This window comes from Pelodiscus sinensis, chromosome 1 (genome assembly GCF_052426305.1).
Source record: "Pelodiscus sinensis isolate ZL-2025 chromosome 1, ASM5242630v1, whole genome shotgun sequence".
NCBI classification, from domain to species: domain Eukaryota; kingdom Metazoa; phylum Chordata; order Testudines; family Trionychidae; genus Pelodiscus; species Pelodiscus sinensis.
The window spans coordinates 73834161-73861223 of NC_143052.1; the positions used below are offsets into that span (position 1 = coordinate 73834161).

At 38.0% G+C, this 27063-nt stretch overlaps 1 protein-coding gene across 7 annotated transcripts in view; it reads right to left on the bottom strand.

Moving 5' to 3' along the window:
* Nucleotides 1-27063, bottom strand: part of PPFIA2 (PPFI scaffold protein A2) — a 601388-nt gene that overhangs the window by 65044 nt on the left and 509281 nt on the right. For all 7 annotated transcript variants that reach the window (XM_075932507.2, XM_089780129.1, XM_089780128.1 and 4 more), the window contains 5 exons: nucleotides 20362-20599; nucleotides 18530-18559; nucleotides 17161-17291; nucleotides 13393-13547; nucleotides 4076-4169 (listed from right to left, as the gene is read on the bottom strand). In XM_075932507.2, coding sequence (XP_075788622.1) covers nucleotides 4076-4169; nucleotides 13393-13547; nucleotides 17161-17291; nucleotides 18530-18559; nucleotides 20362-20599 — 648 coding nt within the window. The remainder of the gene's footprint in view (nucleotides 1-4075; nucleotides 4170-13392; nucleotides 13548-17160; nucleotides 17292-18529; nucleotides 18560-20361; nucleotides 20600-27063) is intronic.

A 27063-nucleotide genomic window follows, 5' to 3' on the forward strand; every position in this document is an offset into this window, starting at 1 on the left:
CTCAGGAAACTCTGAGTAAGAGATACTGCTCAACAATTTATTTTGCATGTGTAAATAGTCTGGGTTACAGAGCTAAAATAGCTTAATGTAAATTGATTTAGAAATAAAATCCAGAACATTACATTTTTAAGAGTTCTAAATTCAAGACATCTATCCCCTGGGAGAGTATCCATATTCTTCTGAGCCCCTGAGAGTATCCATATTCTTCTGAGCATGGCTTAAATATAAATAATTTTAAAATAATTTTCATCATCTCAAAGCTAACCAATATTGTAGCCAATCTGTGGTCACACTTTGGCTACTTGTAACTTTGCTGCAACAGCAAGGAGAAAACATATTCTCCCACTCTAAGACCACAGCGTCCTGCCACCTGAGTTGAAGGAGCCATAATCAGTGTAATGGTGAGGGTTAAGAATGAACAGCTCTCATGTTACCCAGTAGAAGGCAGTGGTACATATTCTTTTTCATTAAAGCCACCAGTTCACTAAACATTGTATTCCCATTTTATTGAAAGGGAAACTGGATCACAGAAACCTTAAGTGACTTGTCTAACATCCTGCTGCAAGTCTGTAGCAAAGACAGCACAGAATCCAGATCTTCTAGCTCCTAGTAGGCTTCTTTGCCTTTTTCTCATATCTATCCTTCCAGATAAGGGACAAGGATCATTACAAAGCTTCTTCCCTTTCAGGGTGTAAACTTGCTTTCTTTGCTGTGTTCACAGGCCCTGATGAACAGAAGAAAGGAATCAAGCAAAAGGCTTGAACTCAAGCTTAGTTGCTGTGCCTCTAGAAAATAAAATGCAGGACAATGTAGCACTTTAAAGACTAACAAGATGGTTTATTAGATGATGAGCTTTCGTGGGCCAGACCCACTTCCTCAGATCAAATAGTGGAAGAAAATTGTCACAACCATATATACCAAAGGATACAATTAAAAAAATGAACACATATGAAAAGGACAAATCACATTTCAGAACAGGAGGGGGATGCAGGGGGGGGGGGGAGGAAGGAAGGTAAGTGTCTGTGAATTGACGATATTAGAGGTGGGGAGAGTGGGATGTTTGTGAGTTAATGGTATTAGAGGTGATAATTGGGAAAGCTATCTTGTATCCTTTGGTATATATGGTTGTGCCTATTTTCTTCCACTATTTGATCTGAGGAAGTGGGTCTGGCCCACGAAAGCTCATCATCTAATAAACCATCTTGTTAGTCTTTAAAGTGCTACATTGTCCTGCATTTTGCTTCAGCTACACCAGACTAACACGGCTACATTTCTATCACTATTCTAGAAAATAAGACAGTCTAATAAAAAGTTAAAGTTTCTCAGTTACCTTTTATAAAGACACCAGGATGTTTATAGATAAGGTTCTATGAGTACAGTATATTTCTGCTGTCATTAATATAAGACACTAAATATCTCTCTCACTTACCAAAATTGCTATTCCTCTCAGCAGCTAGGGCCTCTCTCCATTTATGCAAGAAATGGGATATACATTATTAAATGGAGGCAAGAAAGGAGTCTGACAAACTGAGACAAACCTTTCTGCTTAAAGTTCTACAAATGAAATACTGGACTGTTTTAACTTCTAATACATTGTAAGGTCTTAGGCATATTAAATGCCTTTATCTTTCTAAAGAAGATCTGATAACACATGAATTCTATACCATCTATTTCACAAGTCTCTATCCCAGTAATGGAATCATAATGTATTCTAAAAATACCTGTGACTTACAGTCTTAGTTCTTCTGTGTTAGTCAATTATATATTAAGTAAATTAAGGACCTCTGTGAAAGGACCAACCCAGAGCACATCCAAACTTTTCTCTGGAAGTAACATTCAGGTATTCTAAAGAGTACTTTTAACAGCTCAGAAACCAAAAGCTACAAAGATTGACCATGTTTAAAAGTCTAAAGTGATGGAACAAAGGCCTTCATGAGACAGATATATAAACATATGATTAAAGTTAAGTACATACAACTGCTACTTGTATATTGTACTATTTTAAGTCATCTTGAAAAATACACATCTCAAATGTTAGCCCTTTGTATTATAGATTATATTCTAAGTGGATGATTCAAAATCACAAAGGAAAAATTCCTAAATGAGACATTGTCAACGGATGACAGATGCACAAGAGAAAACTTTGAAAAGCTGACAGCATGACAAAATCTGATTGTGGGAGATTAGACTAAGAGGTCTGGAAATTAGTTATTATCCTGTATATTCTCCTGTGTATCCAAATCCAAGACATTTCTAGGTAATGTATTTGGGTAATGCAATTAACTTGTATTTTCTGTGTTGTACATTGGATATAGATTTAAACTTTTATGTTCTGTTGATAAATATTAACCTAACAGACTAAGACAAGTGGCATATTTTGAAATATTTTTGTGGGCACTATGGTAGTCTTTTAAAATCTCAACATTTGCCACTTCACACTGGTTGCAGTATTGTGGTATCTGCTATTCTCAGTATTGGAAGATAAATGAGTAGAATGGTGAATATGGAAATTCTAATAGCGTCCAATATAGTTTGTTTCCAGCGATGACTCCAACAGTTCTTAAGAAGCTTTGCAGAATTAAGGATAAGTAATCTATAACAGAATGGAGAGCAATAATTGATTTACAGAGAAAAAATTCCAGATGCAGAGGAAAGATTGATCTGTTGTAGTATTGTTAAGACAGTATCCTGAGTTTGGTGATCAAGGTCCCTTCTCTGTTGGGAGAAGATGCTGAATGAATCTTTACCCTTAATCACAGATTGTAAAGTTAGAACCAGTTTAAGGCCATGTCTATGCTAGACCTGGTAGCTTGGCTTGAGGTACACAATTCTGGCAAATGCTGGTCGACTTTCTTTACTCCTTGCAAGAGCAGGAGTATTGACTGCCGGAGGTGGGTGGGAGGGGGGTATGTGACCCTCTGAGTTTGATTTAGCGAGTCTTAACTGGACTTGATAAATCGGACTCCGGAAGATTGATCATGGCAGCGTCAATCTTCCACAGAGTTAGGACAATGCCTAAGTTAAACACTCATATTTGTACATTAACAATAAACAATGAGAAAAGTGTTTTCCTAATGACTACACATGGTATGAAGCGGTTAAAATACACACTACATATACACCTGCTCAGAAAAGCTGGAAGATATTCCTGGATTTTCCCTACTAGAAGTATAGAATACTATGCAAAGCATCCATCAAGCCACATAAAAGATCAGCAAAAGACAGAGATACATGAGTATACTGTAAATAGGAGAAAATTAAACAGGGTCTTGGAAAGCAAAATATTGACATTCAAACAGTAATTAAAAAAACAGAAATCAGCTTGTTTAAAAAAACATTTTCAAGGAGTGATTTTTAGGAAGTCCTTTTTCTCCTCAGACATCCTCTAACAACACTGGAATTGAGAGATTGAATAGATTGTTTTTGTGCATATGGCTTTTTTCCCCCAAATGAGCCTAACTACTTTCTTGCAGCTGTTATGACTCAGAGTGTATCAGTTTTACAACTAAGTGCAGTGGGGGAAAGCATTTAATTATTCTATAATTTATGTGAACAAAAAGCTAGGTTGTCATTTTCTGACAGAAGTAAGAGAAAGCAAAGTTACCAGTGTCTATGGGGAATCTTTGTTTTTTATAATAGACGGAAATAATTATATGCTCAATGGATAATGCATACAGTCTTGCCTTTTTTTTTTTGATAATCTATGCAAAAAGAGATGGTAAGATGTTTCTTTCATGGCATATGAAATTTTAAAAACCACAATTAGCAGAGGACATAGTAATTAAACTGTAATTTTAAACTAAACTAAAGAAAGTTCCTTTTTAAAAACTCATGTCTTTTTGTGAATGATAAGATGTTCTACCTTTAAAAAAATTAGTGTACTGCATTACCACATATTTTCATTATTTGATGTGGAGTTTTTTAACCAATAATCCTGAGAAAATTTACATATTTATAATGGTTAACAGCTACAGTTCAGACAAACACAGTCATTTATTTGGTCATGCTTTCAATTATATGTATACCTAGGACAACATCCAAAATCAAAACATGAAAATAAAATAAAACAACCTACTTTTTCTTTAGTCTTCGGTCTTTTTCTGCTTGAGTTCCAAGTTTGCCTAATCCCAAAGAATCCTGCACTGCGGCCTCTGTTTCCATAAAACCTCCTGTGTTGAAACAGTAAACAAAAAGGAACATATTTCCTTATCGTTCTTTTCTGAACCTCTATGGTTCACTTCCTCAACCAATTTTACTTACTTATTTTTCTCTTTTTAAGTCTGCTGCTTGTTGAGAGTACCTAATACCTATTTATAACCAAAGAATTAATGAACATATCTGACCAAACTCTGACAAAGCTCTTAGGGTGTCTATATCGCCATCTCATTACCTACAAAAGCCTGAATAATGTTTTTAACCCCCTAACATTCCTGTGAGTAATAAACTATAATTCCCATTTTACAGAAAGAGAATAGAGACATAGAGAGACTAAAGGGTATGTTAGTACTTCGAGCTGGAGATGTAATTAAGAACTTAGGAGCTACAAGACTGGGTGAGACCATAGTACATCTTTCCCAGTACAGGCAGTCCCCAGGTTACGTACAAGATAGGGACTATAGTTTTGTTCTTAAGTTGAATTTGTATGTAAGTCGGAACTGGTTCCAGACTCAGCTGCTGCTGCTGAAACTGACCAGGGGCTGACTACAGGAAGCTGGAGGCAGAATTGCTCTGCCCCCAGCTTCCTGGAATCAGCCACTGATCAGTTTCAACAGCGGCTGATTCTCGAGCCTGGGACAGAACAGCTGGGCCGCCAGGTAGGTCCCTGCAGGACCAACCCGGCAGCATCCCAGCTGCTCTACCCCAGGGTCCACAACAAAAGCCTGGTCTGCCGGGAGGGGGGGGGGTGCACTAGCTGCGCCCCCCCCCCCAGCAGACCAGGGACACCGGGAACAAAGCCGCAGCGGCGGCGGGGTCCCGCGCCTCTGAGGCTTTGCCAGAGCAAAGCCTCAGAGGCGCGGCACCCCGTCGCCGCTGCCGCTTTGCTCCTGGTGCCTCTGGTCTGCTGGAGACGGTCCCCAGAGCAGACCCCTCCCCGGATTTGCTCCAGGTGTCTCTGGTCTGCTGGAGATGGTCCCCAGCAGACCAGGGGCACCCGGAGCAGCTTTTCTCACCCCGGAGGTCGAAGTGGCGGGACCGCTGCGCTCTAGCCGGTCCTGCTGCCTGCGAGCTCCGGGGCGAGAAAGCCCCGTTCGTAAGTGCGGATCTGACATAAGTCAGATCCGCGTATGTCGGGGACTGCCTGTATCTTGTCTCACTCTCAGGTGACATTTTAAATAAGAAGTAGTCAGCATTATTTCCCATAAATGTAAACAAACTTATTTGTCTTAGCAATTGGCTGACTAAGAAGTAGGACTCAGTGGAACTGTATGAGGTGAACTGAAAAATAGTTTTTCATTTTCTTTATTACTGTGCAAATATTTGTAATACAAATAATAATAAAGTGAGCAGTGTACACATTGTATTCTTTGTTGTAATGAAAATCAATAAAATTAAAAATGTAGCAAACATTCAAATATTTAGAATAAATGTAAACGTGTATTCTATTATTGTTTAACAGTGCCATAAACTGCAATAAATCATGTCTTCTAAAATCTACCTAATATGTTTTACATTAATCGCATGCATTAACTGCGATTGACAACCCTAATATATAGCTTGCTTGCTTGCTATCTATCTATCTAGTGTCAAAACATATTACAAACAAAGCTAAATTGTGACAATATGACCAGTCCTGAAAAAGGGAAGTATGTTGTTGTGGTGCTTCAAGAGCATGTGAGGAGGGATATTGTGACTCTGCTTATTTTCCCTGCTGCTCAGGGAAGAGAGTGAATTGCCATATATAGTACCCAACAGGCTGTAGCAGCTCACTTTTCATCTGTATGTGGGGGGGTTGGAGATAGTAGCCCTGAGAAGCCTGCTTCTCTGCCCATGCTACTTGCCATGATGTAGGTAGCTCCTTACTCTATGGGGCTAGCTCCTGTCCTGTCTATCATATCCCTTTCAAGAGTCTTGTGTACCCCCAAGTTTCACGTCACTTAAAAACTGCTTGCTTACAAAACTAGACATAAACATACCAAACTGTCACAACACACTGAAAAACTGCTTACTGGTTTTATCACAATTGTAAAATAAATCAATTGGAATATAAATATTGTACTTACATGTCACACAGAGCAGTATAAACCAGAAATTGTATGAAATTTTAGTTTGTACAACTTCACTGGTGGTTTTTACGTAGTGTGGTGTAAAACTAGGCAAATATCTACATGAGCTGATGTACCCCCTGGAAGGACTCTGCGTACCCCCTTATACTCCTGGGTAAGAACCACTGTTCTGTGGCAACTCTCCAGGTCTTGACCTCTCTTAATGTGGCCCTTAATTAGTTCATTTTAGATACTGACATTATTTAGGACAACATAATAGAATTTACAAAATTAGTATCTTTAACCAACTAATTTTTCTAAAAATATAAAAATAAATGGGCATAGATTACCACACAGAGGAAATATCACCCATATATTTGCAAGCCATTTTAACACGCAGCTCAGTCAAGCTAGAGCAAATATCAGCTGGGGAACCAGTGTGATGGTGTTGAAGCACAAGTGCCTTTTTTAAAGTCATCCTTTTAAAATACAAATCATTGTACTGTTATAACTGTCAATGGGATAGGGCAGCTCTAGGTGGTCCGCCAGGGTTAGCAGCCTGCCAATACTTTATTTACCTGCACCACTGCAGGTATAGCTACTTGCAGCTCCCATTGGCCTGGATTGCTGTTCCTGGCCAATAGGAACTGTGGGAAGCATTGCAGACTAGGACACCACTTCCCAACAGTTCCCATTGGCTGTGAATTGTGGTCCGTGGCCAATGGGAGCTGTGAGAGGCTAGATATGCAGGAAAAGCACTGGTTGGACAGCAGGAGATAACCCTGGTGAACTGCGTCTGACCCGCAGACCACTTACTGCTCACTCTTGGGGTAAAGGCACATTTTCAGTATTGTAAACAGTGCATTAGCCACATACCTTTCAAAACGACAGCCATGCATCTGATCCCATACACAAACAAAAATCACCTGATAAGCTGTTGTTAGTAGTCTTACATATATGTTTTATAAAATACTTTATCATACGTTTCCTTCTGACCCTTTTAAATACATCACTTACACTCTTTTTTTGCAGATTAAGTTGCTTTAGATATAGGTAGTGAGAGTTTGGTAATTTTCACAGAATGCAAATATTCTTAATATAATATACTTTCACAAAATATAATTGTTCTTTTTGGACAACCAAGAAAGTAAGATAAATCTGGGGTTCTGGCAGTTTTAGACTTAAATGAATATGTAAATGTGATAAGGGTTTTCTAACATTTTGGTCTTACAAACTGATCCACACACTTGTACACACACAGATCATCCAAGTGCAGCATAAAATTCCATAAGGATTTTGGAAGATGCACAAGCCGATAAAGACAGATGCAAAGTCCCCCCAAAAAATTCTTAAAGAAATATATGTGTGAAAAACATGTTCTAAGGAATGTATTAGACTTTGTACAGTAATGAAAGTAATTTAGCAGACACTGAAAGAATAATAATTCACAAGAGTGACAGATTTAGCACTGGAAAACTAGTTTACTTGAATACATACAAGAAATTCGGTACAAGAACATCAGCTAGGTGAACTCTTGACCATGTTAAAGTCAGTGGTAAAACACCCGATGTTCCAATGTTATTTTCAACAACATAATTCAAATGAGAGATTGTGAGAATTTGTGTTTATATTTGATTTTTAGAGATATTATTGGTTCCAGTAATTTTATAAATATTTAAAGTTGCTGGAACCAGAAACATCTTTGGCATTGAGATGTCCTTTTAAAGTGCACTCACTCTGTGTTTGTCTGTGTATGTGTTTGCATGCACCTTCACATATGACTGTGCACATGAAGATATATAAAGAATTATCATTTTTGCTGAGGCTAGCCAATAAGAGCTGTTTAATACAGTCTGCTACTCTATTGAAAAAAAGCAATGGATCTCCCAAATAACAGGAAAATGAACATTTGCAATAGTAAATTTATACTTGCACAGGCTACATCAAAATTAGTGAAACATGTGACTTGTAATTCAGTTAAACTAGAATATAGTTATGTAGCTAATTCAAGCAATACTGTAAAAATCTTCCCTTTTTATGGATTTTTTTGCTACTATCTTGTATCATCTTTAAAACATTAGCTCCATACGAGGGTAAGCATATAAAAGCTGCCTGTCACAAAAGACTTCATTTCCTGCTCTTTTCTTATCTTATCTGCCTTGGTTATAAAATTAAAGAGGAAACAAACTGCTATGTACTTCAGTAGCACAGAGATCTCCCTTAATAGCTTCTAAGCATGCTTTTGTTTCTTGCTTTTGATTACCACATGCAATAGTATGTTTTATTGATACTGGCTATGTTTATTTAAAATGTTATAGTATTCTGAGGAGGAGCTACTGAGCAAGACTGCTATGGATATTGTCCTCATTGTGCAGTGTCCTTTGTCAGGCTGGCAGAAGATTCTAACTGCCCCTTTTAACTGTAGCTTGTACCACAGGTTAGTGAAAAGGGGCCATTGCCTTTTAAGTCCTTTCTTTTCCAGTTAGAAAGTGGGAAAACAGTACAGGGAGGCCTGGTTGGTGGGGGCAGGGAGAAGGAGAGGAGAGATGGACAATGATCTCTCCTCCTACCTGACTGGAAGAGAGAGAGAGAGGTAAAGAGGCAGGGTGCACTTAGATGCAGTGAAGTTGCTGGACAGCCCTTTGGAACCCAAAACCAGAAGAACAGCACCCATCCTCTCACCTATGAAAATAGTTAAAATACAATATTTTGTCATGATACGCAGCCTCTTTTCTTACAGAGATGGAAAGAAAATTTCCCCTGCAATCAGATTGGCATAGGTGAGGTGGGTTTTTTTTCTTCTCCACAGTGGACTGGGGAACTTTTATGCTAGAAAATGGTGGTTATATAAGAACATAAGAACAGCCGTACTGGGTCAGACCAAAGGTCCATCTAGCCCAGTATCCTGTCTGCCGACAGTGGTCAGCACCAGGTACCCCAGAGAGGGTGGACCGAAGACAATGATCAAGCGATTTGTCTCCTGCCATCCCTCTCCAGCCTCTGACAAACAGAGGCCAAGGACACCATTTTATCCCCTGGTTAATAGCCTTCTATGGACCTAACCTCCATGAAATTATCTAGTTTCTCTTTAAACTCTATTATAGTCCTAGCTTTCACAGCCTCCGCTGGCAAGGAGTTCCACAGGTTGACTACACGCTGTGTGAAGAAGAACTTTCTTTTATTAGTTTTAAACATGCTCCCCATTAATTTCATTTGGTGTCCTCTAGTTCTTCTATTTAGGGAATTAATAAATAACTTTTCTTTATCTGCCCTCTCCACACCACTCATGATTTTATATACCTCTATCATATCCCCCCTCAGCCTCCTCTTTTCTAAACTGAAAAGTCCCAGACGCTTTAACTGCTCCTCATATGGGACCCGTTCCAAACCCCTTATCATTTTAGCTGCCCTTTTCTGAACCCTTTCCAAGGCCAAAATATCTTTTTTGAGGTAAGGAGACCACATCTGTACACAGTATTCAAGATGTGGGCGTATCATAGTTTTATACAGGGGCAGTAAGATATTCTGGGTCTTATTTTCTATCCCTTTCTTAATAATTCCTAGCATCCTATTTGCCTTTTTGACCGCCGCTGCACACTGTGTGGAAGTTTTCAGAGAACTGTCCATGATAACGCCAAGATCTCCATGATATCCCAACTCATTATCTAAGCTTGTGATTGATGTCCGGTGGATGAGATAAAAAGTGGACAGGTAGAGGATTTAAAGGAGGCCCCCTTAAGCCTCATACAAGGAAAGTCCTGGGGTCCTAGCATCAGGATGGCTAGATGAGGATGAAAAAGGTGAAAGGATGACAGCAGCAGCCAGGGAAACACAGGGACAACACAGGAAAATGGAATTACTTGCACTATGCAATTTTATTTACTGGGTATGTCCAGATATTTTAAGAATAAAATTGCAGCCAAATTAAAACCACATTCAATGTCTCCTGTTCTCCATCAGGCATAGACAGACAATTGTTTATTGCAAGTATTCACTGAAGTCTGTCTGAAACTTCATGAGTTGGTACTGGGGAATTATCATTGTGTTTTATTAGATTATGAATAAATAGCATTAACATTTTAGATATCATTAAGACAATAATTTACTGTCATCTTCTGTTGATTCTGAGACAATTTTTAGAGGAATTTTCCATTCTCCACTGTAAAGAGTAGCATAGAAGACCAATACATTTGTTATATCTTTCTCCTCTGGGCTCTGAGTTACTGTTAATTCATACCATAGTATGTAAAATTTGCCATTATCAATAACATTGGTCTCATGGAATGTAAATTGGAATTAATAAACCAGTCTAAAGATACAACATTCTCAATCAGTGCAGATGGGAACATGCAGATTGACTTGAGAGACTCATTTAATAGATTCTGAAAAGCACTAAACTACCAGATGATTGAATAAATCAGATTTTCATTCTTCCCCGAGTGATAGTAAAAAAAGACTAAATTATGATAAAAATCAGTCCTTTTTCAAGAACACGGGGTTTTAATAGGCAAAAAAAAGGAAGAAAGGCATCTGTAATCTGCAGAGAGAACAAAAATTCTGAAACCTTTGATTGCATACTGATAGATTTTCCATAATATCAGCCTATTTTCTTATGTACAACCTTAGCTATATGGTTCTTGATTATGATACATCAGCAGCAGATCTTGGTATGGATTTAAGTTTCTAACTTCAGGAAATCAAGTTAGCCAGATATATTTCAAAATTGGTGAAATTTTTTAAAGCTCTCACAGATTTGCATGGCTCCTATTACAATGGTATCTAATCTCTTTACAATTTTTAATGCACTGATGTGCACAACACCACGGAGAGACAGGAAGGTGCTATTATCTCAATTTTCCAAGAAACTAGATTAAAAGGTACTAAAAGAACTAGATGAATTCATGGAGATTAGGTCCATTGATGGCTATTAGCCTAGATGAGTAGGAATGGTGTCCCCAGCCTCTGACAGAAGCTGGGAATGGGTGACAGGACAGATCACTTGATGATTACCTGTTCTGTTCATTGCCTCTGGGGCACCTGGCATTGACCACTATTGGAGGACAGGATGCTAGACTAGAGGAAGCTTTGGTCTAACCCAATATGGCTATTCTTACATATTGGCAACTGAGGTTCAAAGAAGCTAAGTGACTTGTCTAAGGTCATAGAGGAAGTCTGGGCTGGAGCAAGGAGTTGAAGCTAGGTCTTACATGTTCTAAGCTGGGGCTCTTACCACTAACTCATCCTTCTTCTTGAAACACAAGTGCATACCATCTAGAGAAGAGTGATATTTTCTAAGCTATACTTTGGAAAAAAGATCTTATGAAGTTGTTACCAAGAGAAAACTCAAACTGATTGAAATAAACAACAAATGGTCTGGTGGCACTTTATAGACTAACAAAATGTGTAGAGGGTATCATGAGCTTTTGTGGGCACAGCCCACTTCTTCAGATGACTGGAGTTATGAGTAGGGGATATGAAAACTCGAAATAAATAGCAGAGGGGAAGGGGAGGGGAGAGAAAAAGGAAGGGTGTGTGTGTGTGTGTGAGACAGAGCATCATTAAGTATCTGGAGAATGGGTACTTACACCTAAGCAGATAAACATCGAAGTCAATATAGATTGCTAAGACAGGAAGGATACCAACAGCTCTCTATGTGGTATCCTTCCTGTTTTAGCAATCTATCTATTGACTTTGATTTTTATCTGCTTAGGTATAAGTATCCATTCTCCAGATACTTAATGATAGTCTGTCTCACACACCCTTTCCTTTTTTTTTCTTTTTTTCCCCCCTCCCCTTCCCCTCTCTTATTTATTTCGAGTTTTCAAATCCCCTACTCACAACTCTGGTCATCTGAAGAAGTGGATTGTGCCCACGAAAGCTCATGATGCCATCTACATGTTTTGTTAGTCTATAAAGTACTACCAGACCATTTGTTGTTTTTTTCTGTAACAGACTAACTCAGCTACTCCGTGAAGCTGATTGAAATAAGATTTTTAAACGAGTAAGGATTTCATGATCGTATCCTGACCTATAAAAAATAGTGAGTATGAAGTTACAGCTGAACTAGTATAATGTAAACCTACAACATTAGAAAGCTTTTTAATATGAATTATCAGAGCTCAACAAATCCGCTTATCTACTCGCCTTGGGCGAGTAGATTTCAGCAGGTTGCCCCGTTCACCGGCGGTTCGCGCATGCGCAGTGTGGGTCTCGCACATGCACAGTGCGGGGCTGGTGAGTGGTTTTCACCACCCTTTGTTGAGCCCTGTGAACTATAATGGATGTTATGATTTGATTTTCTCAGAGTTCTGTATATTGCAACAGGAACTGCATGAATCTATCACATGTTTTAAGGCTCTCATAGCTATCTGGATGCAGTATAAAAACAGGATAAAACATCACATTCTCACTGATATGTCTTCTGAGCAGTAACCTAAAGGACATAATAATTAGCTTCCCCCCCACCCCAATTAGTGTCAAGAATGACAATCTGGACTCAAGTACTTATTTCCTGAAAACACTGGGTTTTTTTCTGTCTCTACTCTGTAATATTTGTCCACAGGCAGTCAGACTTACAGGCAGATTTAGAGCCATTAAATGAATTAAATAAAAATCATGGTTGAGGAAAAATGCAGGAACTGTGGAAAGAGACTATGGAGTTTCAGTGGTCAATGTGACCAACAGGAAGAGGACAGTCAAGATAGGCTATGTTACCAAAACAGCCAAGGACTACTACCTCAGTGAGAGACTGGAAAACTAATGTGCTGTTACACTGAGTTTTGATAAACTCCCATATTTCATTATGAAGATGAGCTCATTACTGTAAGAACAGACATTATTACTCTTCTATTTTCATTAGTTAAGGGTATGTTGTTAGCAATTTTGCCCTAATATAACAAAGTATTTAATTAATCGTGTGCTTAATTTTAAGCATGTCTGTAGTTCCACTGAAGATGATAATTCTTAGGAAATGATTAAACTTGTTAGCTTAATAGATTTCCATGCATTTAGATCATGATTATACCAAATTATAGACAAATATGCTCATTATTATAGTGAAATGCAATGGAAAGGATTTGCCAGTGCAAAAGAGGAATAAGCCATTTGGGGGGAAAAAAAGAGAAGAAAAATATAAACATAAAAATGACTGTGGAACAGTGACTTAGGCCTGGTAAAACTAATTCCTTACTGAGCTGTCCAAGTCGAGCCTTCTCTTTTTTACCGAACAATCGTCCTATTGAAGACTTGATTCCTTTCTTCTTTGGAGCTTTGTGTAGGGAATCCTGGCTGCTACTGGCACTGCCAAGACCAATACTTTCTGGCTCCAGGGAAGCAGGCAAACTACTGTAAAATATAAAAGAAGAGACAGGTAACATATTGTTGTCCTGGCTAGGTTTCATTTTCTCCTGAACAGCTGTGCAGACAGATTATCCAGAATCTAATAAGAGCCTCTTCATAATTAGAACAATTAATCAAATTAAATATCTAATTTTCTTGCCTCAACCAAGCTGACCCAATCCCCCACAAAAAACGGCAAAGAGGAAATAAAACAAAGAGTCTTTCAGACCTCTTTTGCACAAAATGATGCTAGGAAATTATATAAACCAAAGCAATATATGGTTTCCCAACTGAAATCAGAAAAAGTGTTTGTAAAGAAAAATATATTGATGAGAAAGATTTTATCTCATTTACATTGTGCAATTAGATAATTACAGAAAGTAAATTTGAACCAGATAATTTCTGCTTGTTTCACTCATTAACCAAATATAACATACATTACTGACTAAATATTTAAATAAAAGAAATTAAGATTTGGGGCACTAATAAAACTCTACTGCAGACATATTTGCATTACAGATTACTCATGGATTTAACTGTAAGAAGAAGGAATGTTTTGAAAAACAGTTTACTATATATTTTATGTGGAAACATTCGGCATTTGCTATTGGGAGTCCATATTTACCAGTAACTGCCATTCAGTGTTATCTCAGAAGTTATTTCCTGTGCCCAGCATCAGATTCCACAGCATAAAAACAGTGGACAACTATTTGCATTTTAACAGTGTATACTCTTTATTGCATATTTATTACACTCTTCAAGTGTATTCCAATTGGCCAAGACACAGCCAGTAAGTGTGAGAAAAAGAGTCAATTATCTCTGTCATCCTCAAATAATCAAATATAATTAATTAAGCTTTGTATCAAATAACACTAAGTAGAATATAACTAATGTAACAGTCAGGAGGATACACTTATCTGCATTTCAGAGATCAAAATACAGAAGGGAATTAGACTGGACAAACACTAGTAAATATATGGTAGGGAAAACAATCTTGCACTGCCAAGAAAATCAGTTTATTTATTTTGTTTTCTTTGTGAAATCCTGGTCCAGTAGCAAACTTGGTGGTAAAACTGCCATCTCCGTCAATGCGTAATTTCTATCATTCATGCTGAGCCCCTTCTCTCAACAGCTTAAGCAGGCACTGTGTGACTGTAATAGGGCCTTCCGTGGCCAGGTGGCCTATTTCTAGATCACTTTCGATCATTAAGTCCAGACTGGATGGTATGGGGACCTGGACGTTGGCTGGCTGGCAAGTCACAGGAAGGCAGAAGAGAGCTCCTGCCTCCTCACCAGTTAGCCATTAACACAGCCATTTTCCTTCTTTTCTTTCCCCTCCAGGCCTGGGATTGTCTGCAGATAGAGTGGCTTCCTAAACCCAAAGGTTTTCTGTAACTCCCTCATGTCTTATGTCAGGTTTCTATGATCCCTCACAGTGACAATACATGAAAGCAATCTCCAACATGTGCAACATCACTTTGTTAATGAATATAAAACAGGGTCTTCTTTTATTAATTAATGACATTTAGAAACGATTATGAACAAAATAAGGATGTTAAAGACTATGACTATCCGATAAGCATTTGCTTATTGGATAATCTTTTCACTAGTCGACAGGCACTTCTGCATTCCCTGCTGGGGCTCTTGTACATTTCAAAGGAGGAATGTAGAACTCCATGTACAGCCCGGGGCCAGTAGGAAGTCCCGCTGACTCCGGGCTGCACATAGGTGCTTTCTTGGAAATCCGCAAGAGTCCCCAGTAGGGGCTCTTGTGCATTTCAAAGCCATGGAGCTGGGGTCAGTGGGGGACTCAGAGTTCCCCGCTGACCCTGGGCTCCATGCTATGCTGCATGCTGCTAGGAGCCCGGGCCCAGTCAGTTGGGGACTTTCCAGCTGACCCCTGGTTCCCAGGAAATATTGCGGGGAGCTTGGGATCAGCTGGGGACTCTCCAGCTGACCCCGGGATCCAGGCAGCTGCCCCTTTGAATCGCGCAGATGCGTGATTTAAAGGGACAGCCACCAAACAAGTGATACGCAGATCAGCTGTGCAGCGGTTGTCCCTTTAAGCCACACATCTGCATGATTCAAAGGGGTAGCTGTGGGAAGCCCAGGGTCAGCTGGGGAGTCCCCAGCTGATCCCAAGCTCCCCACAATATTTCCTGGGAACCAGGGGTCAGCTCCTAACGGCATGCAGCATAGCCAGAGTCAGCGGGGAACTCTGAGTCTCCGCTGGGGACTCTTGTGCATTTCGAAGAAGGTACCCACATGCAGCCCAGAGTCAGTGGGACTTCTCACAGGCCCCAGGCTGTACGTGAAGTTCCGCCTTTCTCCTTTGAAATGTACAAGACCATCATCAGGAATGCGGAAGTGCCTATTGACTAGCCAACTAGTCAATTAAACACATTTTAACATCCTTAGAACAAATCACTCCTTAAAAATCTTCCCTCCACCAGTTTTCCTCCTTGTTTCCTTTTCTTTTCAGCTCTGTTCTTGAATTCTCAAAACTCTGCGTCTGGGTTTCTATGTTCACCTAGCTATTCCTTTCAGTTTTAAAATCATATTCTGTGATTGTTTCTTTGTTCCTTTATTTCTTCTATTTTTCACAACAGTTTTTCCCTCTTTCAGTGATTTTATTTCACATCTTTAAATATGTATTTTTTCATATATAATTACTGTACAACCAGTGCAAGACATGCTGGTCACATATTTATATCACACCTTTTGTAATATTAGAGGGTAATGCTGCATATTTATCATTAGAAATGATTGCCTCAAAATTCATTTTCACTATTTTTTTCAAATGGCTGATCTTAGGGTAAATTAATTTACATCAAATATTTCCAGTCCTGAAATACTTTCTCTTTCATAGGCTAGGCCTACACTAGAGAAGAATTGCTGAAATAGTTATATGGTTCCAAATCCTAGTATAGACACAATTTGTACTAGCAAAGAAAATGCTTTAGCTGGTATTGCTTATATTGCTTCCCCAAGGTAAATAAGCTATTCTGAAAAAATGTTTATGCTGGTATAATTATACCTACATTAGGGCTTTTGCCAAGCACATACATATCATTAAAATCAGACCCCAGCTGATATGACTATACTGGCAAATGTTTCTATTGCATAGACCCGGCCTTAATGAATTTACTCAACCCTCTTCTCTGGATTTTCAGTTTGCCCATCTCCTATGTTCATATCAGTTCTGTCTCTTGGTGTCCTCCAAGATACAGCATTCATTAATGCACAGGCACCTCTTGCCCTCAAGTCCCCTTATCTTGGCCTTCTCCATCCATCCATCAGGATTATTCTCGTTTAACAGAACTCTTTCAGATGAATATTAAGGTTCCTATTCTAAAGTAGTTATGACTTAAAGTTAGACCAAAGAAATAACATAAAATAGAAACACACATTATTATTGTTTTTTAGCACCAGTGTAGTGCTTGGGATTGTAGAAAAGACAAAGATACCAATATTCTCTGACCTGCAATCAATCTGACCTTTGAGGACAAGCAATCTCAAAGAAAAATCAGGATGTTCTGGGAAATCAGAACAATACAATTTCAGAAGGATATAAAGTGATCAAGTTGTGAACTTCTGACTCACATTAGGCACTTCTTACCTCCTGGCATCATTGTGGTATGAAGAAGGAAGAGTATGAGTCATCCTGATGGCTCTGGGTGTTGGAGGAGGAGAAGTTTCACATTTTATTGTGGCCTTATCTTCACGTCCATCTTCCTCTACCACGGCAATCTACCAGTCAAATATATCAGTGAGAGTATGCATCAGCTTTTCAAGACTTCTGGAAATTTCTTCAAGTATTTCTCAAATTATTAGGTTTGGAATGAACATTGAAATTAAGCGAATGAAGTTATAGGGAAAAAAATGAACTCTAACTGTGCCAATTTAAAATGTATATTATAAATTAAAGAAATCATAGTCAGAGAAGTGGACTGTTCCTATTTTGCAGAATAGGCTTGATCCTGCAAAGACCTTATCATACTCAACTTTATGCACAAATAGTCCAACTGAATTCAATGGGAGTATTCATGTACTCAAAGTTTCTCATTCTCAGCCAATTAGAACCAGGATGGTCTAGCCTTGGGGTTGGAGCAGGCATCAGGACTAGCAGCTAGCGTCAGAAGTTAAAGCCAAGGGTCAAACTAGAAAGGGAATTGGATACCCATGCCAAGGGCCAAATATGAGTACAAGAACCAGAGCGAGGTGGGCATCAAAAAAGGACAGGTTCAAGGCAGAAGTAGGACCAAGGTTTGGCACAAGGCAGGAGAAGCAAGAACAAGGTAACACAAGACTAATCACAGTGGCGGGCATGAGCATTGTAAAGCAAATGAGCTGCTGCTGCTGCCATAAAAGCCAGCAGCATGGCTAATCAGACAGGCCAGCCATACTGATGATGAGGCCTGAAGACTAGTTCTGTTGTAAGTCCTTATTCCTGACACTCATGAGTTAAGCTGATTGTTTTCACAGCATGTTTATGAAGAGTTCAAATTTCTAGATAATAAGCATGAAGGAAATGGAATTTTGTCACAATTTTTGATGGCTTTGCTAATTACTCTCATACCAAGAGAACTATGACATTCTATCTCAGGTATATGCATAACTCTATATTGTACCACCACAGAAAAGACTCAACATTAAAGATTCTGGCTGTTCCATCAATCAGAAGAGTGAACAGAGTGTTCTGTGAAAGTACTCAAAATGCAGATAAAGCTTGATTTTTAATGGTTTCACTAAAGGATGTATTAGCATGGAAAGTCAAGTGAGAAACTTAACTCCTACTGCTGAATTATTCGTTGATTTTCACTCACAAGCTTTTACAAGTCAGATTAAAATGAAAATACATTTTCCAATAGTTTAGATAAAAATTACATAAAAGTTTCATAAGTAAAAGGAATGAAGAAATTTAGACTGTTGAAATGAAAAATATGGTACAGTCGCTATATTAAACATTCAAATATCAAGTGTCATACCTTTCGTCGATGTTTCCTTAAATCACTTGGCTTAGATTGATGAAAAAAGCAACAACAAAAAAGAATTATTAGTAAAACTTATTTAATCAAATAAGTGCACAGATTTCACATATATATTTATTGTGACTTACAGAAATAGTGAACAGGATACCCAATACATATTTTCCTTGGAATAACTTAAACACGCCTCCTGCATGCAGTAATTTAGAAAACCCATGAAAAAAGCCCCACTTCCTTGCAACTAATTAGCTGCTCTTACAGATCTCCTTCATTTTCAAATGCCTGGAAAGAAATGTTTTATACATGATATATTTTTTTCATTTTTAAATTCTTCCCCCTTCCACATCTCCTATAAATCTTCCCAAAAGAATCAACAATAATAAGAGAATAATTTTTGAAACTTTCTAGTGTTTCAAACATTTTAAAGATTTTGCTAAAAACAGATATCAGAGCAAAATATCATTCAAACTACAGTATGTAACAGACGGAAATTTCTCTCCTGTTATGGTAAATCTGAATGAATATTTTTGTGTACCTTACATTGTCAATAATTCATCAAAATCTTTCCCAGCTTGGCATCATCTGCAAACTTTGTAAGTGTTCTCTCTATGATATTACTGAAATCTTTTATGAAGATACTGCACAGAATCAGACCAAAACAGAGGCCTCAGGAATGCACGCACTAAGCTCTTCTAGCTTGACTGTGAACAATCAATGGCCAATCTTTGAACATGATTTTCCAACAATTTGTGCACCCCCCCTTACAGTAGGCTTGTCTTGTCTATGTTTTCCTAGTTTTGTTTATGAGAAGGTCATGCGAGACATTATCAAAAGCCTTACTAATGTTGCTATATATCACATTTCCTCTTCTCCCCTTCCCACATGTCTTGCTACCCTTTCAAAGGAGGATAGGTTTAATATGATTTCTTCTTGACAAATCTATATTGACTATTACTTATCACTTTATTATCTTCTGGGTGCTTACAAACAGATTGATTTTTTGCTCTGTCATCTTTTTGGGTGTTGATGGTAACTGGTCTATAATTCCCTGGGTTGTCCTTATTATTCTCCTTTTCTAGATAGGTTCTACATTTACCTTTGCTAGCCCTCTGAGATCCGTCCTACCCTCCACAAGTTCTCCAATGGCTTAGAGATCTCTTCAACCAATTCTTTAAGGATTTATTTTGTCAGGCACTGATGACTTGAAGACATCTTCCTTATCTGAGTAATTCTTAACTTGTTCTTGCCCCATTTGAGTCTTAGAACCTTCCCCTTTACACTGACCTTCACTATGTTAGTTGTCTGATCATTGCTAACGTTTCTGGAGAAAACTGAAACAAAAGAGGCATTTAACACTTCACTATTATTGCAGTTTCTATTATTGCCTCTCCCTTCTCATTGAGCAATTGACCTATCCTTGGTCTACCTCTTTCTGCCAATGTATTTGTAAAATATTTTCTTATTATCTTTGATGTCCCTAGCTAGTTAAGTCTTCTTTTGTGTCTTGGCCTTTTTAATTTTCTCCTTGTGGGTTTCTTTTTTTTTAAATTTATCCTTTGTAATTTGACCTAGTTTCCACTTTTTGTATGACTCTGTTTTTTGTTTCAGGTCACTGAAGATTTTCTGGTTAATCCACGGTGGTCTTTTCCCATACTCCCTATCTTACCCATGCACTGTCATAGTTTGCTATCGTGCATATGCATAACAAAATATGGACAAAGCAAAAGGGGAATAGGAGAGGCTTAGACTGAAGTAGGCAAACATTGAAAACAATCTGATCGGTTTATTTTAATAAATAGAATTCTCAAAGCTGCCATCACACATTTCCTTACCAGTGTCATGACCCCCATCCGATCCATTTCTCTGGCTGGACTGCGAGGTGTGAGTTTAGGTGTTGAGTGCCCACTAGGAGGAGAAGAGCTTGCAAGCGATGAAGCTGTCACTGATCCAGTGATAGATGTACCTTGGTGTACTCTTGCCAGATTCAAGCCTTCTAGACTGACGCTGGCTACTCTGTTCTCTATTTCTTCAGCACGCAGTTCTGTTGATTCTTTTTCTTCTTGGATTAACCTTACAGAGTGAAGAAATCATATGATAATATTCTGGTCAGTGTCAGCTACACAAGGTATATTTTAGGCTCTAACAGCAACTTGAATTTGAATAGTTGAGTATGAACCTGTTACAGTTTGATGAAGGTTAGAGAAATAAAACTGTATTGAGAATTCTGCCTTGTACCCATTTATTCATAGTTCAAGATGCTAATATATATAACAATTTAACTATAAAAACAGAGTGGGTAAAATTTTGAAACATCATCTGCTACAGCCCCATTAGTGAGCTTGCAAGATACAAGCACACAAACCTCTGCATACACTTTACAGGTACAAAAATGTGCTAGCAGACTTGATAAACTCTAACATCTGCACATTAGATTTCACACTGCAAAACCTATTAGACTCATATTCTAGGTACTGATCCAATAAGAAAACAGACAAGAGGAAAATAGCCAAAGGACCCCTCGTTGCATCTAATACTCACTTGTTTTTATGTATTTAAGATTTACATTTTAACATGTTATGTTATTTATAATGATTGTACTGTCTATAGTTGGTAGCATTTTCCCACTGATATTGTAAAACCAATATGACAAATTCATAGCACTATAATTAACTTTTAGTGCTAATTCTGGACTCAACCACCCTAAGGATATACTATGGCCTTTCCTATGGCATGTGCTGCCAAAGGCAACACATATGGACTGATCTTCTGTGTCAGTAGCTGTATATGTCTAGTGCTTGTTAAACCATGTTGACTAAAAAGAACATGAGAGCTCATCTCTCTTATTACTGTGATTTTCCATATAGACCTTAACCTGTGTAGGACCTCCGACAACTTCCACTCAAAGAGATCCCAAAGACCTTCATGATAGCTCTTGAGGGTATCTTTGCCTGCTTTCTGATGCTATGTTTAGACAACAGGCTTCTTGCGCAAGAAGCTTTTTTCAGAAGAGATCTTCCGAAAAAGTTTCTTGCACAAGAGAGCATCCACACTGCAAAAGTGCATCAAAAAAGCAATGTGCTTTTCGAAAGATAGCGCCTGGACTGCCTGGATGCTATCTCGCATGTAAGCAGTGATTGCTATGTACAGAAAGGCCGCCAGGGCACCTGTGCTTTTTTCTCTTCTCTCTTCTTTCAAAAAACTTCCCTCTTCCCCAGCCATACACGACTTTTTGCAAAAGAGCTCTTTCACAAGAAGGCTTCTTCCTCATAGAAAGAGGAATACTAATTGTGCAAAAACTCCTTTGTTCTTTCAATTTACTCTCGAAAGAACGTGCTTACAGTGTGGATGTTCCATGGCCGCTTTTCTGACAAAACTCTGTAGTCTAGATATACCCTTGGAGAGTAAGATCAGTAAGAAATGGAAGGCAGATAGTCCTCACCAGCAGAAAAACATGAAAAAGTTTAAATGAAAGACACAACTTAGCATTCCCCAGGGTGTTTCACTTAAGTAAAGAAGCTTTTCTGAGAAAGTTCTTTCCCGAAAGTGGTCTGGTTACTTGCTAGTGTTTAATTCCACCTCCTTCCCACTAAAATAATTTCCTCAGTATTAGCAGGGAAGATGCTCCAAACAAAACTCCAATTGCTGTTCTATAGGTACTGATTTAATAGATAAATGTGCTAGCATATGGCTCTGCATCTACATGAACTCCCAACAATCCCTCCATCTGGTCCCCAAGGTAAGTTAGAGCAGGCTGAAGCTGATGGCGAACTGATTAAGATCCAAGGAGCTATTTTGACATATAAGAGGTACCCCAGACAGGAACCTTATGGAGGAGGAGGGACATATAAGCTGCTTTAGTGACTATGCATCCAAGATCTGTAAGCAAGAGAATACTTGAGAAGTAGATCTGATAGCAGAAAGTCACAAAGCAGCCAGAGCAAGGAACAAGAAATGACCCACAGACTTTAAGTTTCAAAATGAATTTCACTATATAAGGTACAAAAAGGCATCCATTAGTGAGTAGTTTGTTCTTTCTTCATCCTCATCTGCCCTCTCAGTCACATATAGGGTGTGTCTAGACTACAGTTTTGTCGACAAAAGTGGACTTTTGTCGACAAAACTATACCTGCGTCTACACTACCGCTGAGTTCTGTCGTCATAACGTCAACAGAACTCAGCAGTTTTGTCGACGCTGGTAAACCTCATTTTACGAGGCATAACGCCTTTTGTCGACAGAGTTCTGTCGACAGAAGGTGTTATTGCATGTAGGGTTGTGTCTAGACTACAGGGTTTTGTCGACAAAGCAGCTTGCTTTGTCGACAGAACTGAATGTAGTCTAGATGCTCTTTGTCGACAGAAGCTTTGTCGACAGTATCTGTCGACAAAACTTCTGTCGACAAAAGCCTGTAGTCTAGACGTACCCATAGTCAAAACAATTACACATTTTCACGAAGGGAAAAAGGAAGAGGCATTATTATTATATATAGAGGCAGAAAGAGCAGATGAAAGAATTGTGCAAGACAGCGATGGGAGCAAAGTCAGTAGCAGCTCCTAAATGTCTGAAAGAGACACAAACCGGCTGCCTTACAGATGTCTATAGCACGCTTTTCCCTTCTCTTGTGCATCTTGGTAATAATGTTTTCCTGAATCATGTCTTATTTGGAAATGGAAAACAATTGTTTTGGGTGTGCTTTAATGCAATCAGCTTTCTCCTAAATGCAAAAGCAATTATAAGAATCTTCTGAAAGGAAAGCCTTCATTTGATAGTTAAAAAGCAAAATTTACCCTACTCATTTAATTTATTTCATGGTATAAAGCATCATATGGACTGACTGAATGGTCTCCAGATACAATTCAAAAAATGCATGGAGTTTGGATATAAATATCCATTGTACTTTTGAGTAAAATATAAAATTATGTCAGACTTCAGAAATACTGCATCAGGAGAGATCACAAAAAGGAGCTACCGGTAATTGAAAAGGAAGCACATACTGCTGAATGTCTGTTGTACTATTTTCACTTATATATGGAATATACATTAGTCACTATGAGTGCGTCTACACGGCACCCTAAAGTCAAAATAAAATATGCAATTTGTGCTATGCAAATTGTGTGTCTTATTTCGATTTTATGTCGAAATAGATTATTTTGAAATTTGGCACATGTACACAGGGCCACATTTCAATATAACACCCTATTTCGAAACATCCCTTAACCCTCATGGAACAAGGGTTATAGGGATGCCGAAATAGCGCACCCATTATTTCAAAAATATTTATTAAGACACGGGGTAGCTATTTCAGGATACCTCCAGTATCCCAAAATAGTCACAGTAGTCAGACCAAAGGTCCATCCAGCCCAATACCCTGTCTGCCAACAGTGGCCAATGCCAGGTGTCCCAGAGGGAGTGAATGGAACAGGTAATGATCAAGCGATCTCTCTCCTGCCATCCATCTCCACCCTCTGACAAACAGAGACTAGGGACACCATTCCTTACCCATACTGGCTAATAGCCATTTATGGACTTAACCTCCATGAATTTATCTAGTTCTCTTTTAAACCCTGTTATAGTCCTAGCCTTCACAACCTCCTCAGGCAAGGAGTTCCGCAGATTGACTATGTGCTGTGTGAAGAACTTCCTTTTAGTTGTTTTAAACCTCCTTAAACTTCCTTATTTGTTTTAAACTACCTTAGTGTAGACATACCCTAACAGAAAACCTGAGAATTTCAGACAAAAATTCTCTCTCTCTCTCTTAGCATCACCCTTGCTCCACTAGAAACAGGAAGGAATAAAAAGCGTACCCACTCACAATCATATTGTAGATCTTAAATATCTATAACTTTTATGTTGAAAAAAGAAGACATGCAAAACATCTGCAAATCAAGAGTTACCAGATCCTGAGCACAAAAACTTCCTGTTATCATACAATCTTTCATCACTCACCATAACGGTAGCCTAATTTATATTTCCCATTCAAGCTAAACTTTTCCCTCTCTGTATTCATTTGTGAGGAAGCTTTGCTGTTGGATCTTAAGTAAGTAAAGTAAGTAAACCCTAATGTAAAGTATATAACTCTTAAATAAAATAAGTTGCCATGGAATAAGAGGGATGATCCTCTCATAGACTGATAACTGGTTAAAAGACAGAAAACAAAGGGTAGGAAAAAATGGTAAGTTTTCAGAATGGAGAGAGGTAACTAGTTATGTCCCCCAATGGTCCATACTGGGACCAATCCCAAGCTTTTCCCTTAAAACCACACAAAGAACTGTAAAAGGCACACCACTGCTTTCAATTCAGATCTCACACTTTCTTCTCATTGGATCTCCTGGCTCCTTGCCAACACTTCCTGGATATCTATTGTTCTGGGTTTAACCCTTTACAGATGCTTTAGTTACTGAATTTTGGGATGTTTAAAAACTATTATAAAAAATCCCACCTCTGACAAGGAACTTTTTTAATCACCAAAATGCCTGTTCCTGTTTTTTTCCAGACACGTCAGAAAAACATCTGCCCTGATATAAGATGTGATTTGTGAAATTTTAGGAGAATTAGTTTATGGGAAAGATAGGCCAGAGACCCTTGGAATACTGAAGTTATAATGAGAAACTTGTTTTATCCCAAGCTATGCAATGGCTTCTTCTATCGTATTTGTGGCAAAGGTATGAATATGAATTTAAACTCAAATGAATACATAGACCCTTCAGATATGTCTTGTTAAAATAATCCATGCTAACAGAACAAGAGAGCTCTTAAATCAAACTGTTTTCTCTTCATAAAGTAGTGAGTAACAAATATATGTCTATGAAGGCTGTTGTATTTTGTTTCACTGTTCCCTTCACTGAGTCAGGCCAGTCAATCTCCCCCTGCCCCAAGAGATGCAGGGCGGTTAATTTCTAAACTGAGATTTAATGAAAGATTTAATATAGATCATAATCTGGGAAGGAATTACATTATTTTTTTCCATGTCAGTAATAAATATATATTTTAAAGCAGTTTGCATAAAACAGATGATCACCCTCTTATGTAAGAATTATTGCATGAATAAAAAACATTTTGTCTAAAAGCTTGATCATTTTTGGTGGACTCTTCTTACTGAATAACTTTCCCTGATATTTACAAAAGGGAATATGAATGTAATTGTTCTCACTATCTGGCTATCTTTATATTTATTTAGATATATAGATACATATTTTGTTGAGAGTTACTCACACTTTAGGATATCAGCTGACAATCTATGGAGGGAAATTAAAAATGTTCTTTTCTACAAAAATAACTGTGTGTGTTATGTTTTTCTTCTCTTTTTTGTTTTCCTCTCAGGCATCAGATATGAGTTATTTCCAGAGGCAAGATGCTTCACTAGATCATTGATGGATCAATGATCTGATCCAGTATGGCATAAATCCTCTATCTACATTTCTCTTGTCAAAACCTTCTGCTATATCAAATAATTGTTTGTTAAAAGGTCAACATTTAATTTCCATAAACATAAAGATATTTGTTTAACCTATAATCTTGTGAATAGTTAGAGTCCTGATTTCCTTGTAATAAAAGAAAATGTGAATCAAACTCCTTGTTTTCCCTCTTTTGCACATATGCTATTTTAGCAAGATTTAAACCTTCCAATAGCAAAATTTTCCTTTGGCCTTTTGTCTTGAAAGAACAGCTGTACAAATATTTTAGAAAATTGTAGCAAAATCCTATATGAATCAAATGAAGACATATTGGGAGTCCCAAATAATCAATGATAAACATACAATATCAAATAGTGAGTTTTAACCCATCCCAGGATGGAAACATTTTTAAAAAATTTAAAATATACTCTAGAGTATACTAGACTAGACTTCAGTAGAATTTACCCGAAGTGAAAGATTTGAAGAAAAAGTAGCATAAGGTAAAAAACTTTTGGTGACATATCAAACTATTCTTTATCTGATTATTAAACAGATATGACAGACCTGAACATTGATGTACTAATTACATCTCTTTCGTCTATTTATCACATAAGCTTTTTAAATCTATTTTTGACAACACAGGCAAACTGTGGTTTTGCTGTGAAAAGTGGCTATTAAAATAGTAACCTTCGATTCCGTGTTTATTGTGTCTCAATAATTCCTGACGAAATTAGTGCAGTTTATATGTTCACTGGGATTATTTTTCCTTGTCTTCAAGCCCTATAACTCAGTCTGGGATCTGAACATCATATTGAATTCTCTTCTGCTTTTGAATCATTCTTAGTAATCCAGACCATATGGATAACAAGTAAAAGCAGGACACAGGAACAGCACTGAATTGAAATCTTTAGGATAACAATTCATTAATGGTAAAACAAGTTATTTTGCATGGGCATGTAAATATGTTATATGAATGCAGAGGTCTGAAAAGAAGGCTTATGGATAAAGGTCTATCTGAAAGCTTCCATATGATAGCAATCTCTAAAATACCTTCTTCTAAAGAGCTATTTCTCTTTCCATGGAATGAACTTCATAATATCATTACTTCCACTGTAGTACATATTCTTATACATCAACATATG